This window comes from Scomber japonicus, chromosome 14 (assembly GCF_027409825.1).
Source record: "Scomber japonicus isolate fScoJap1 chromosome 14, fScoJap1.pri, whole genome shotgun sequence".
NCBI lineage: Eukaryota > Metazoa > Chordata > Actinopteri > Scombriformes > Scombridae > Scomber > Scomber japonicus.
In genome coordinates, this window is record NC_070591.1 from 13,866,000 (window position 1) to 13,879,978 (window position 13,979).

The following is a 13,979-nucleotide window of genomic DNA, read 5'->3' on the forward strand; positions in this document are numbered from 1 at the left end:
TCATATCTGATATGCTTGAAGACTATAAACCTAGTAGGCCCCTTAGATGTTGAGGAAGCAGTGCCTCAGGTCAAAACCAAACACCATGTTGGATTTAGTAGCTACCCTGCATCCAGACTAAACCGGCTCCCTGGTTACTTTAGCCCAATTCAAATCTATTGTAAATGAAAGACTTCCATGTTTGCCTTTGATCACTTGTATTCTATATTAAGTGTATTTATTCCTGCTTTTTTAACTGAATATTTTGTGCATTTTTCTTTACTTAAAGGTAGAATATGTAGAATGAGCAGAACAACGCCATCTAATGTCTCGAGATCGTAGTCGCAACAACCAAAAAGTAATTCCAGCAGTCGGGTTGCCAGGTCCGGTGCCGGATTTTATTTTAGCTGTAACTCTGTAAATATACCACTTTATCCACATGTCTAACCTTTTTAGGTGAGAAAGTAGCCCTTTAGATCCACAATGTGACGCTAATTTGTCCAAATAACATCTGCTTAAAGTTTTGTTCCTGCGAATTCGGAGCCACTCAAGTTAACCGTAGCGAGTAACGCACTTCCGGTCATTTTCACAAAATAAAACACTCGTTGCCTATTATTACTAAGAAAACCATAACGATATAGTTGGTGCTTTTATTTTGAAAACAGGAAGCGAACATACCCTCGCTGTAACCAGAGACAGCCTTAGAAGGACTTTGCTGTAACTGACTTGAAACCACCGAGGTACATTACATTGTAACGCCAGTGGGAATAGCAGTTAAACCTGGCGAGCGTACCTATGTTCCCCGGGGCCTATGTTCCCCGATCGCGGCTAACTCGGTTGCTAGCTCGGCGGCTAACTCGGCTGCTAATTCAGCTGCTAGCTCGGCTGCTAATTCAGCTGCTAGCTCGGCTGCTAACTCGGCGGCTAACTCATCTGCTAACTCGGCGAATAACTCAGCTAACTGGTTAACTGTAGACGGGATCATGTCTATGTTCCCCGGTCACATACAAAGCGGGGAACATACATAGGGATGATCCCCTAATTATGTAGCAATACAGTCATACTGCACATCAAATTAAACAAGAGAAACTCCGCTACAAGCACGTCATTTTTACACACACCAAACACAACTCAAACACCAAGCATATTAATGATCAAATATCAAAATCCGAATAGCGACAGAAAGTCAACCCACTCTCCACATTTCCATTGCTACCATTTTGATAGTTCATGGTACACAAACAAATAGCATCTCATATGAAAGCTAAGACCCTGGCGAGTTCAACAGTACCACTATTATTGCGCTAAAAACTCAGTGAACCAGCAGCCAAAGAATACAAAGTTAAACAACCACTTATTTACAGCGACTAACAGATATTCTGTCTTACCTTTGAAGTTTTGTGATGAAAAGTTGTATTTGAGAGCAAAAAACGCTGGTTTTAGTAAGTCCAACACGGTCAGCTTGTTTATAACTCCATTTCACCCAGTGCCAGCCTACAGTAGCTGCGCTGGAACAACATACAACTTGGCAACCCGCAATTCCGTCCGGTAACTGGCTGGTACAATGTACACAGAACCACTCAGAACCTCATTGTGGAACCCGTCAAAAAAAATGTATAATATTAATTCAGACTAAATTTTTTTTTTAAGGAAAAGCAATACTTTCATTCTGTACCCCTCAAAAAGCCCTGTGGGTGCATTATTTTTTTTTAAAAAAAAAGCTTTTAATAAATATTCTACATATTCAACCTTTAATTTAATTATAATTTCATTTTATGTGCCAATATTTTATTATCATGGTAATGTCATCCCCTGTGTACAAAAGGACCGTTATACAGCCATTAGCCACCATGGAAAACTTTTTCTTCAAAGTAGTGTTTAGTCAAGTAATTCAATATTTTACTATAGCTTTAATCACCAAGAGTGCCAAGATATCAGCATCTTATTAGTGAAGCATACATCATTGTCTTGTCTGTCCAATTCAAGTAAAATGTTCCTCAAATGTCAAACATCAGTCATCATTACATTGATTTTAGGGCAACACAAAAGACATGATGGCACTATCTCTAATAATACTTTAAATGTGATGAAAAGATGGTCAAAGAGAAGCCCATATCCAACCTATTCAGGCCAGAGTAAATTTGCAATGAAATACATAAACATATCCGCACACTTTATCAAGCTTTTTGAAGTAGGCCTAATCAGATTATTTGGATATTAGCTGCTCTGTCACCCAGATGGACATTACCAAACCCACTCTACTGATTGGCTTTTACTTGATGTTCCACGAGTTCGATCTGAACTCGGCAAAACTGCTTTTAGCTTTAGCGCACCTGACTCAATCAATCAATCAATCAATCTTTATTTGTATAGTGCCAAATCACAACAAAGTCATCTCAAGGCACTTTACACATAGAACAGGTCTAAACTGTACTCTTCAGGTTTAATTTTAAAGAGACCCAACATTCCCACATGAGCAAGCACTTGGCGACAGTGGCAAGAAAAAAACTCCCTTTTAACAGGAAGAAACCTCAGGCAGAACCAGGCTCAAAGTGGGCGGCCATCTGCCTCGACCGGTTGGGGTTGAGAGGAGAGAGAGGAAGGATAGGAGAGAGAAGCACATTGAAAATCAACATTGAAGTTAGAAGCTCCAGGGCAAGAATCTATCATCCCGACGTCTACATCCCCGGATTACCTGTAAAATGAGAAAGCACAGACAACTCCGGGGAAGAAGTTTAGGTTATTGAATGTATTAGTAGTACATGAATGTTAATGGATAGAGAGAGAGAGAGGGAGGAGGAAAGAGGAGCTCAGTGCATCATGAGAGTCCCCAGGCAGTCTAAGCCTATAGCAGCATAAACTAGTAGCTGGTCCAAGACAAGCCTGGCCGGCCCTAACTATAAGCTTTATCAAAAAGGAAAGTTTTAAGCCTTCTCTTAAATGTAGAGAGGGTGTCTGCCCCCTGGACCGAATCTGGGAGATGGTTCCATAGGAGATGATCCTGATAACTGAAGGCTCTGCCTCCTATTCTACTTTTAGAGATACTAGGAACCACAAGTAGGCCTGCATGCTCGGAGCGCAGTGCTCTGGTAGGTACATAAGGTACTACAGTATAAACTCTTTAAGATATGATGGAGCCTGATCATTAAGAGCTTTGAAGGTAAGGAGAACGATTTTAAAGTCAATTCTAGATTTTATGGGAAGCCAGTGCAGCGAAGCCAAAATGGAAGTATGATCTCTCTATGATCTCTTTTTCTAGTTTTTGTCAGAACGCATGCAGCTGCATTCTGGACCAGCTGGAGAGTCTTTAGAGACTTGTTAGAACAGCCTGATAATAATGAATTACAATAATCCAGCCTAGGCTCTTGGAATAAAATGCAGCACCTCCCTAAATTAAACACACTTTATACCGTTTGGACATTTTAAAATGTGATTTTAAACACATGTACTTGTAACTGCTTTGTATTGTTTTGTTTTGTTTTGTTTTATTTTATTTTATTTTAGTGTATGTATGTATGTATGTATGTATTATTATTATTATTATTATTATTGTTGTTGTTTTTGTTGTTGTTGTTATCATTATTATTATCAGTCTCTTTGATTTCATTTTTTAAATTTTGTTTAATTTTATTTTTTTGCTATTATTTTCTTTTTCTGTTTTTGTCATTTGTATCGATGTCATTGTGAATGAGGGTCGCCAACAATGATCTGTTGAGTATAAATAATGGTTTACTACTACTACATTTACTGTTATTAGTTTTTATTTTCTTTTTATGGCTTGTTTTTCCATTTATGTTCTCAATATTCACTACGTTTACTCAGCTCTTAGCTATGCCCCCATGTTATTTCAGTGAACTGTCCCTTTAAGTGACTCTCCTGACTCTCCTGACAACTCCAACTCCCAGAATGCACCTCTCTATTCTTCGTCGTCGAACAAAAACGCGGAAACAAAAGAAATAACCAGTTTGTCAAAACAAACAGCACCGAGTCGGCATAAAGTGAGCGTATTCGTGGCTGACAGCTGTCAAAGTTAACACTGCAGCTTCTCATAGCCCACCTGAAAGGTTTGCCATGGCTTTAAAGAGAATACAGAAGGTAAGTGTGTTCGTCTTTTCTTCATTTATCTGATGAAGCGCTATAGAAAAGGTTGGAGCGATAACATTACGGAAACGTAGCAATTGCCAGTCATTCATCTAATGTTAGCCGTCTGTTTGCTAACCTGACCGGGTTGATTATTGTAGATGGTGTCCGTCAGCCTTGTTAAAATGTTTTTAATCTTTGAGAATTAATTCACAAGACCAACAAGTCCCTTTTTCCCCGACGACATGACATTTCACACAGGACGGTGAAGTAGCTTTAGTCCAAACTTAAATTGATGTTAGCTAACTTGGCTAATAGCTGAAGTTGGCCTAACACTGAGCAGTATCGAGGCACTTAAAGTTGTGTTTTTAGCCGCTTTTTATGTCCATAATTTGGTCGATACTTTACCTTACTCTACTATTTAACAGCCAATCAAGTCTTTTGCCTTTTTTAAGCTATTTGTACTTACCTACAGTGTAGAGGGTTGGGGTTACTTAGAGTATTTTATAGTGTAAAGTTGTTTATTTTTATTGTTGTTTTTTTTGTTCTAGGAGTTGAATGACTTACAGAGGGACCCTCCTGCTTCATGTTCAGCTGGACCTGTAGGGGAGGACAGTAAGTATGACATGTCATTAACTTACTTTTTTAACCCTGTAATCTGCCGTTCTTGATATATTTTTTGTGAATTTTGTTATGATTTGAAGACTGTACGTATTGTGAGTATGAAGTTTTGACATATAATACTTTCCTCACATCTTGTCTCTTTTTCTTTTTGTCACCTATAGTGTTTCACTGGCAAGCTACCATCACAGGACCGGTGAGCTTTTTCTGGATTTGTTTCCTGGATTTTTTTTTTGTTTGTAAACCAAGCTGCTTCTGGATCTCTAGACAATAGTGTTTATGTTGACTTTACAGCTCTTTCTATTCTGTATGGAGAGCACAGACTGGTACTCTCTCTCTCCCACATACATTCAAGCCCATGGCATTATTGAGACAATAGGAAAAGGGGAAATACCACCCCAAGCCCCCAAGAACAGTGCTGGGCTTTGAAGCCGATTTTGACATGGTGGCCAAACATGCGGGTCTAACACAGGCTCAAAAAGCCTTTTTCCCTCACAAAAGGAGCGACTGTAAAATGGTGGATACATTTTTGAGTGTCACAACCCCTGTGTAATTACTAATTTCTCTAACAGAATTTGATCCGATCACATTTATTAAGTCTAGAAGAGCCACACAGTTTAATTGTTTTCCCCCATTAGAGTTAGCCTGAGAGCAGAACCAGAAGTTACCTGTCTCAGCCGGTGGAAGTCTCTAGTTAACACGCTATGTCGGCTCATTGGGCCCATAGAGCACAGTATGCTTTCATGCAGGTAGTTTCTTTACAGCAAGAAGTGGCTTTTTTGGCTTCAGCACCTGAGCAACTTTCATAGTAATGAATTGGGCCCCACTTCTGATGCTGTATGTGGTTCTCCTAATACAAGCATGATACTTTCATGTCTTAATTATCCATTCATCTCCTTTATGTACCTGAAATGAAAGCCAAATAATAATCTGAATGTATGCTCTATGTACTCCCTATATCAGAATGACAGCCCATATCATGGAGGAGTGTTCTTCCTTTCTGTCCATTTCCCCACTGACTACCCCTTTAAACCACCAAAGGTATGTTTATTTATCTTAGAGATTGGTCTTTTATCTCTAAAGTAGGGCTTCAGTGATTAGTTTGATTTTAATTAGACTATTTACAGAAATGTAATCGACAGCTATTTATGTTATTTGTTATTTTTCATTTCAAAGAAAAACAAACAGGTTGTTTCAACTTGAGCTGTGGGAACTTATAAATGTATTTTTTTGGTACTATTTTCTGACATTTAATTGTTTAGATGATTAATCAATAATGAAAATAGATGGGCTAAAAAACAGCTGAAAAAATGTAATTCACCAGTTTCTTTGTTTCCTATTTCTGCCTTGTTTATTTCTATAGGTTGCCTTTACAACGAAAATCTATCACCCAAACATAAACAGCAATGGTAGCATCTGCCTTGACATCTTGAGGTCACAGTGGTCCCCTGCACTTACTGTATCAAAAGGTAACTAATATCTACATTTTTCCTTTACAGTATACTACAGTACATTACTGCAGATGTACTGTCAGATGTAATTATATATGGTAAGGTGGGCAGGTTGCATTATACCCAACACAAAGAGGCAGTGATGCCCATTTAGTGAGGCAATCCACTGTGCTGTCATCACATCTCAATTCTTGAAATAAAAGTTTGCCTATTTTTATTAACATACACATATGGAGCATCAGCCAAAACGTTTTTAAAAATATATTTTCATTTAACTGACAGTTGAATAAAGTCATATACATTTGTGGTGTACATACTGATTTTTGGTCTCTTCTTTTCCAGTTTTATTATCCATTTGCTCTTTGCTATGTGACCCAAATCCAGATGATCCACTAGTCCCAGACATTGCACACATATACAAATCAGACAGACAAAAGTAAGTATGAGAGCTAAAGAATTTTGGATGTGGAAGACCTTTAGCCAGTGGGCTCTATTTTAACACCCAGTATGATTGTATTTTCTCTTTAGATACAACAAAGTTGCCAGAGAATGGACCCAGAGGTATGCAATGTGAAGGAGAGTGAAGTTTCTGCAACTGCAACGCATCCTAGAACACCTCGAAATATGGCCGCATTGTTGCAACTCTTCATCCGCACTGGTTGTAGTCAAGGTGTTTTTTTGTTTTTTTTTACGCTTGAAGCACTTTCTCTACTCTGACTTGACATGACTCAATTGTTTTTACTGTTTATTTTATTTTTCCCTTAAATTGGCATTATTATTATTTTTATTATTATTAGCAGTGGTGAGATGGCCTAATTGTATTTTTCTTTATTAAGAGATTTATATTGTACAAGAATACACTGAATTTATTTTGCATTATTTTGCATTAAAAAGGTTAATCGAAAAAAGTGAATTTCAAATTGTTTAATGGCAATACACGAGTAAACTGAATTTATGAAAAATCTTGCAGTGGCATAAAATGTCTGTTTTTGTGGAATTTCTATAAACCTCATCTTAGAGGCTGTCTCTTATTTTATTATTTACATGGCCACTAGGTGGTAGCCTTTGCTTTTTACTGCACAAGCCTTTTACAGAGGGCTGTTTCTCCCCTGGACAACTTTAATATTCATGTTTGTGTTACATTTAATTCAGGCCCATTTGCTAAACGGTTATTCATATGCATAGCGGTAATTATAGTGTCTTGCATTAGCGCTGAAATGAAAATAAGATGTTATGCATGTCGAAATTAGACCGCCCATTATCATCACCTCTGATTGTTTGAGTACAGTTGCTGTACATGGGTGAAACTGCTATGTACAGCAACTCTACCCGTTAATGGAGCAGCTCATGACTCATTTGGAAGTGTTTATAATTTAATGCAATCATGTTCTCCCTACTGATATTAATGTAAACACAGGCATATTTAACCTCTGCAGTGCAACAGTGATGTAACTCGATACTTCTCTCAGCTGTAGCTTTGGAGCTTTTCAACTTCAGTTTATTGCAAGTCTGGCTAAAGACCTTAGTACTCCGCTTTTAAAAATGCAGCCAATATATTCCTTTAAACATGAAGTCATATGAATTGTAATTTCCACCCCAGATCTCAGAATGATGGAGATTTTCCTTCCAAATGAGCAAAAATTGGACTGGGAGAAATCTGTGGTAATGCTGCACTATGGTTATTTTGCTTTGTAATGAAAGCTCCAGCTGTCATCAAAAGACTAATGATGATGACGATGGGAAAACGTCTATAGTGAGTGGCCTGGCAGGTACTTGTGATGGAGGACAAATCACAAATACAGCAAGGCAAAATATTAGCCTGAATTAACAACATGTTAAGCTAAAGCCATAAAGATGTAAATTTACCATGAACAAGTGCATTTAATAGGGCCATATATCATTGGAGGCTGTCCTGGCTACAGCATGAGACTAACCCCAGGCTTCTGTCAAAGTTATATTTCTATCGGGACTTGCAAACTTCCTATTGTACTCATTATTTAGTTCAGTGACCTTTATCGTACCTCCTTGTTATATATAACCTTTTCCTACATCATCACATGCAGTATATACCATTTTTTTGTTTTCTTGTCTGTGGCCCTTTTCAGGATATCTTTAATGTGGGCTTTTTTCAAGTTTGTTTTGGTTTCCTTTTCCTGTATTGCTTCCCTTCACCCACTTCCCAGGATGTGTTGTGTTTCCTCTGTAAACCAATAAATTGGTTGCATGGCGCTTTATTGTAAACTATAAATCTGCCAGGAAGAGTCTTTGTAGATATTCATTCATACTCAAGACTGCCAACTTATATCATTTTCAGCTCATAATAACTATGATTTGGTTGCCTATAATTGGATATAATCTCTCAACAGTTTTCCCAAAAATGAGACATTGTGCACTCTATAAATCTCACAAAAACAAAAATTCTATCCAGTGAGATTCTCTTGAATTTTTGAATTTGGAGGCACTTTCGGGAACCCAGGGGGAGGTAGATGCTCCAAAAAAAATCTGTCTGGGAGGAGTCCTGCTTTTTTGCAAGATGACACGTGAAACTTTCCCGAGGAGTTGGTTGGTGTGTTTGCTGTGTGCTATGTGGTGCCCCGTTAACTCGGCAGACAATCTAAAGTGAGTGAACCAGTGTGCTCCCAACTATTTTTAGAAGTTTGCCTAATGGGGGAAAACGAAGGGGCTTGAAGAGAAACTGCTGGGGAAAGTGTCGACTGCGCTGCAATGAGCCCGCACAACACTCCGAAGTGACGGAATAAAAAAATAAGTTTTTTCACAACAGAAGTTCAAAGCTTTGCTTCAGCTCAACTTCACTTTAAAACGCAGTGGCCACTGGAGAAGTTGCTGTGCAGCGCAATGGCTGCCCAGTGCGACACTTTAAGCGGATACTTGCAGCAGTCGGACCAGGGCTCAAACAGCGAGCGCAGTACCGACTCTCCTCTCCCGGGATCAGAGGAAGATCTGAGCGGACCCCATCCGCTGCCAGACCCGGAGTGGACTGAGGAGAGGTTTCGAGTGGACCGCAAGAAGTTAGAAGTCATGTTATTAGGTAAAAGAAAAAACAAAACTAGTAAATAAGTACAAAGTTTGGTGATGTTTAGAAATATTTTAACTCTACAATGCGTTTTCAACTTCCGTCTTGTCCACGTTTCAGCTGTAATTGTAGCCTGTCCTTGTTTCAGGGAATCTGCACTCTTTAGCAGCCCTCTGATGGCCCTTTGTTTATCTTAGACGTATAAAATTGAACGTTGAGTACATAATTACTGATTTAAGAAACTTAGAATCGTATGACTCCTCGCTAGCATGATAGGAAAACTTAAGCGTGATATCTGCGTGATCCGGAACCAATCAATTAGGGCAATTAAGCAGAGCCAATTAGCTCTAAGTTCTCAATTGGTGCCATTACGTCAGAAGCAGAAGAAAATGGTATGATGACCACAGAGAGAAGAGACTGAGGTTAATCTTTTAGACAGGTTTGTTGCATAAAACTTATTGCACAGAAGATTGACGAGGGAAAAAGGAAAATAGATGGTATCATTAATGATGTAGCCATCATGCTGTACTTATGGAGGTAGTAACACGCTCCAACCACAAGCTGTCGCCACACAAAGTCCCATGGTGTGCATTAGTTTGTAGACTAAACTGAAATTGACCTGAACATCCAGTTTGCTTATATTTCAGTAAAATAGCCTGCATCCAGATACAACTGATACAACAGCATTGGACATTTGAACAAAAGTGTTTTGAAAAGGAACTGAAAGTTGAGAAGTAATGATAAAACGAAACTTAAATTTATTACATTTTAACGACTGCATGCATTTTGCTCAACTTTTTTTTCTGATATAAAGTGATTCACTCTGTGATCTCTCCTAATAACAAGGCAATGCACAAGGAGAGGCCAGGCGGTCCCTTTTGAGAGGTTCCCAGAAACTCAGAGGTTGAGGTCATTTATCACATATTTCAAAACACAAGTGTGTGGAATCTGATAGCATTAGGTAAGAGGGATGGATTCTTTATCAATTCCACTAGAAGACAGAGTGTCGCCAACAGCTAAGAAGCAGCCAAACAGGACATCGGGAGGAACATTATCGTTTATATTCATACTGGGATTAAAACAAACATGAAACTGTGTCCACAATGCTGATAAGTGTGGCTTAAAATGGTCTGTTATTGGGTGGGAGCTGTTGTGCTTAACTTTTAGAGTAGTCTTCAGTGAGCAGCTTGCTGCTTTATGCTTCATTCTATATACACATGCACACGTTTTTCCCCTTGAGATTGTCCTGGTTGCTGCCTCACTGCTCAGTACATTCCTCAAAGCTCCATGTCATCCCTAACTCTTCCAGGAAAACAACTTAAGCAGAGACCGGCCCTAAATCCGAGTGTCCCGGACATACCGTGCGCCACGTCACTCATTGTGCCTAAATGTGTCTGTCTACGCATATGTATAAGTTAGGTGTAATCTATCTAGTCTAGTGGGTCTTGACAGTTTGTTGATTTGGTCTCCTATCTCTGCCAACATCTTGTTTCCCAATTGCTGCCTCATGACATCATGGCTGACATTGCTCATGTTGACATTGCAGCTGGGATGCAGAATAGAAACGGCTGCTGTGCTCCTCCGTGTCCTGGTGTTTCTGGTCATTTGTAGGTTCGGGTTTAAAGACCCCGCTATCTCAACTGTGAAACTGCTTTTACCTTTGACCTCTAGCCTTCGGGAAGAATCCAGGATGCCTGGTCATGTTGCATGTAGCTTGGTTATCTCTTTGTAGACATTGCACATTCCCAGCATCATTTGAGTTTTTCACATAATGAACTAATGACTACACAAAGGCACAATCATGATCTAAATTTGTTTTAACCCACTGGTTCAGAGATTTGCATCTCTTTTTTTGTTCTGCCGCCATAAGGGAATGTTAAAATCCTAATGAATAGGTCTTTTAGTCTCATTCAGGGTCAGAGCTGTGTAACATCTGGCTGTGTTTTGATTGGATAAACTGTAGATTTTGACATGGTACATCATGTTCTGAAGGCCAGAGTTTGGACTATAATGAAATAATTTTATGGGAACTCCAGTATATTTTTGCTCAGTGTTTTATTGTCTGTGACTGAGTCTCTGGCTTCTCTTTCCTGGAAAATTAAGTGTGCTTGACCCTCGGCAAAGAGCCACCGGTCCAATCTTGCTGTGATCACTTCCCAAACAACAATAACTCATCATCTCAACTTTTTGATCTAGGTAATATGTTTGCACTTGTTTGCAAATTAGAGACTGCAATGAAAACCTGGTTTGCAATAGTTAAATTCACAATATTTTAAATTCTTAGATTTCTAAACTTTGGAGATAGCGTTTACACCAACCTCCTATGAAATGTTATGCCAGTGGCTGACCTTTTTAAAGATATACTATACAGGATTTCCCCTAAAACAAAATTTATATAAAATGTGAACTAGAAGTGTGTATTGGTGAATTTTAATCTGAAGAAACCCTGCCCTCTGCCTGTATTTTCTTAGATTTTTATTTTCTTATTATTTTGCTGTGTTCTGAACATTTATGGCTGCTAGCCTTTTGGCAGTACTTGTCTAGCCCCCCACACAATAAAAGCATGCAGGGTGTTAGGTTGGGACTCGTAGGGTAGCGACCAGGTTAAGTTGCTGTCTCAGTCTCTTCTCTGCTCTGCTCTGCTCTCTGTCTCTGTATCATTCATATATGCAGAGCTGCAGGTCTGAGGCTAGGGCTGAGCTATACACAAGCAAAGCAGAGAGGCCACAGCAGACAGGATGAAGCACTGCACTTACACAAAATCCTGCAATGTGGCATCTTCCTGCAGGGTTGTGTGGAGTTGTGGATGTGTTTATGTGATTGACTTAACTACCGTAAAACAACCACCAAGAAAAATGATGTTTTCTTAATCAGTTTCATGGCTTTGATCTTGCCAGTGCTGTTCGCTCTCTTCACTCACTCTCTAGCTTGTTTGACCATGGATGCTCTCTCTCTATCTTGCTGTCTCTGTTATGCTCTGCTCTCAGGGGAGGAGAGGCCAACTTTGAATTCTGTGTTTACAAACACCAATTACCAAATCCTGCATAGTATACCTTTAAGAAAACTGCTGTGAGGTTTTGAGGCAGAGGATGGCTAAACATTCAGTGACTCTCTAGCATATGGATAACACATTTCTGCCCACATACATCAGCCTTGACTGCATGTATTTTCCCCCAAATGGTGTACAAAGTCTGAACTGTAAATATAAAATGAAATGTATAAATGAATAGATACACTACTTACACACAAGGAAGAGAGACACATATCACATAAACCATTACTATGGAGGGAAACAAGATACATTTACAATAGACCTACAACTTAACACTAACAAAATTGTAAAAATGCTCATCAAAAATTTAAAAGCTCAATGTGACGTATTTAAATGTGTTTTGTTATCTGACCAATAGTTCAAAGTCCAGAGATGTGCGGTTATAATGATATTAAACAGAAAAAGCAGAAAATAATCACATTTCAGAAGCTGGAACCACATAATATTTGGTACTTCTGCTTGTGAAGTGACTTTAATGATGAATTGATTATCAATAGTTGCGTATATTCATTTTCTGTCTCATCAATTGAGTGATTGTGGTAGCTTTATTGTAAAACATTGAATAGAAACAGTTAAAACAGCATAATCTTTAAGAATTTTGTTTTTGATGCATTTATTCAATACAATATAATATAATTTGCATCCAGTATATGAAAATGAGGCTGTATTGAATAAATCCTGCTGGGGGGGGGGAGTGGAATAGGTTAAAATACCCTTTGTTTGGATCAGCCTTTTTTCACTCCCCCATTTTGGCACATTCTGCATCAGGAGAAAATGGAAATTATTAACTGCTTAGCAATTACAACTTTACTGTCTCTTGAACTGGCAGGCACACAGGCTTAGATCAGTAAATAGAGTGTAAAGTGACAACAAAATCTCACCCTGACAGCCATCTGCGTTTACTGTTGTACTTTTGGCACCCTAGAATAGAACTTGAATTTAATGGCCTGGAGACCATGACACAGGCCTGAAAGCCTGAAAGATAGTTTTATGTGTACAGCGAACCGTGTAAGACAACTTTTGTTTTGAAGTTAAGAGACCAGGGGTAAGTGTGGGAAAGAGGTAACATTTTCTTTAACCCCCATTATCCAAATTGAGTGTGTCTGTGTTTTCCATGGATTTTTTTAATGTACCAATGTATTGTTCTGTATATGGGCCAGTTTGAAGAGCTCTGTGGATTTCCCTGCTCAGACCAGTAATGATGAGGGTTCAGTAAGCATGGCCTCCTGGAGGGCCAGTGTGTGTGTGTGCACACATCGTAACAACATGTTTGCTGAGTAACTGCAACAACAACCTACAATTAAGCTAAGTGAATCATTTTCTTCATTGAACTAATTTGTTTTCCTGCTCCAAAGCCACAGACTATTATTGGGGAGCTTTGTTTAGAACGGGGAAAAAAAGTGTTGCATACGACGGTGAGAAAGTACAAGGTTTTCTCAGGTATTTTCAGTATGCAGTGACAATGTTTTCAGTATATTATGCATCAGGTGTTGCTACTGTACTTACTATCCTTTTTGTAAAAGATGCTAATGAATATGTTGAAAAGACAACTTAATTTGTAGGCCACAGATTTTGCACAACATGAGAAATATTGTTTTGGAGGCAAGTGGAAACACTGCCTGAGAAAGAAAAAAGGCCCTCTAGCATATAACAAATAAGATCATTATATTTTTCTGTATTTTTTTCCCCCTTGTTGTTTAGAGAATTATTTCACTGGCTTCCATACCCACATAATGAGGGGAGTATGTGTGAGGGCCTCATC

At 38.8% G+C, this 13,979-nt stretch overlaps 2 protein-coding genes across 2 annotated transcripts in view; both read left to right on the plus strand.

The window, feature by feature from the left end:
• The first annotated feature begins 3,938 nt into the window (after positions 1-3,938).
• On the plus strand, positions 3,939-8,352 carry LOC128372581 (ubiquitin-conjugating enzyme E2 D4-like). The gene is made up of 7 exons (XM_053332677.1): positions 3,939-4,074; positions 4,611-4,674; positions 4,845-4,876; positions 5,644-5,721; positions 6,044-6,149; positions 6,474-6,567; positions 6,660-8,352. Exons 1-7 carry the CDS (start codon positions 4,051-4,053, stop codon positions 6,703-6,705), a joined length of 444 nt encoding a protein of 147 aa, XP_053188652.1. The 5' UTR covers positions 3,939-4,050; the 3' UTR covers positions 6,706-8,352.
• A 635-nt stretch (positions 8,353-8,987) lies between these two features.
• The window catches only part of LOC128372580 (protein bicaudal C homolog 1-like), a 56,813-nt gene continuing 51,821 nt past the window's right edge, over positions 8,988-13,979 (plus strand). The window contains exon 1 of the mRNA XM_053332676.1: positions 8,988-9,180. Within this exon, the coding sequence (XP_053188651.1) occupies positions 8,988-9,180 (193 nt within the window). The remainder of the gene's footprint in view (positions 9,181-13,979) is intronic.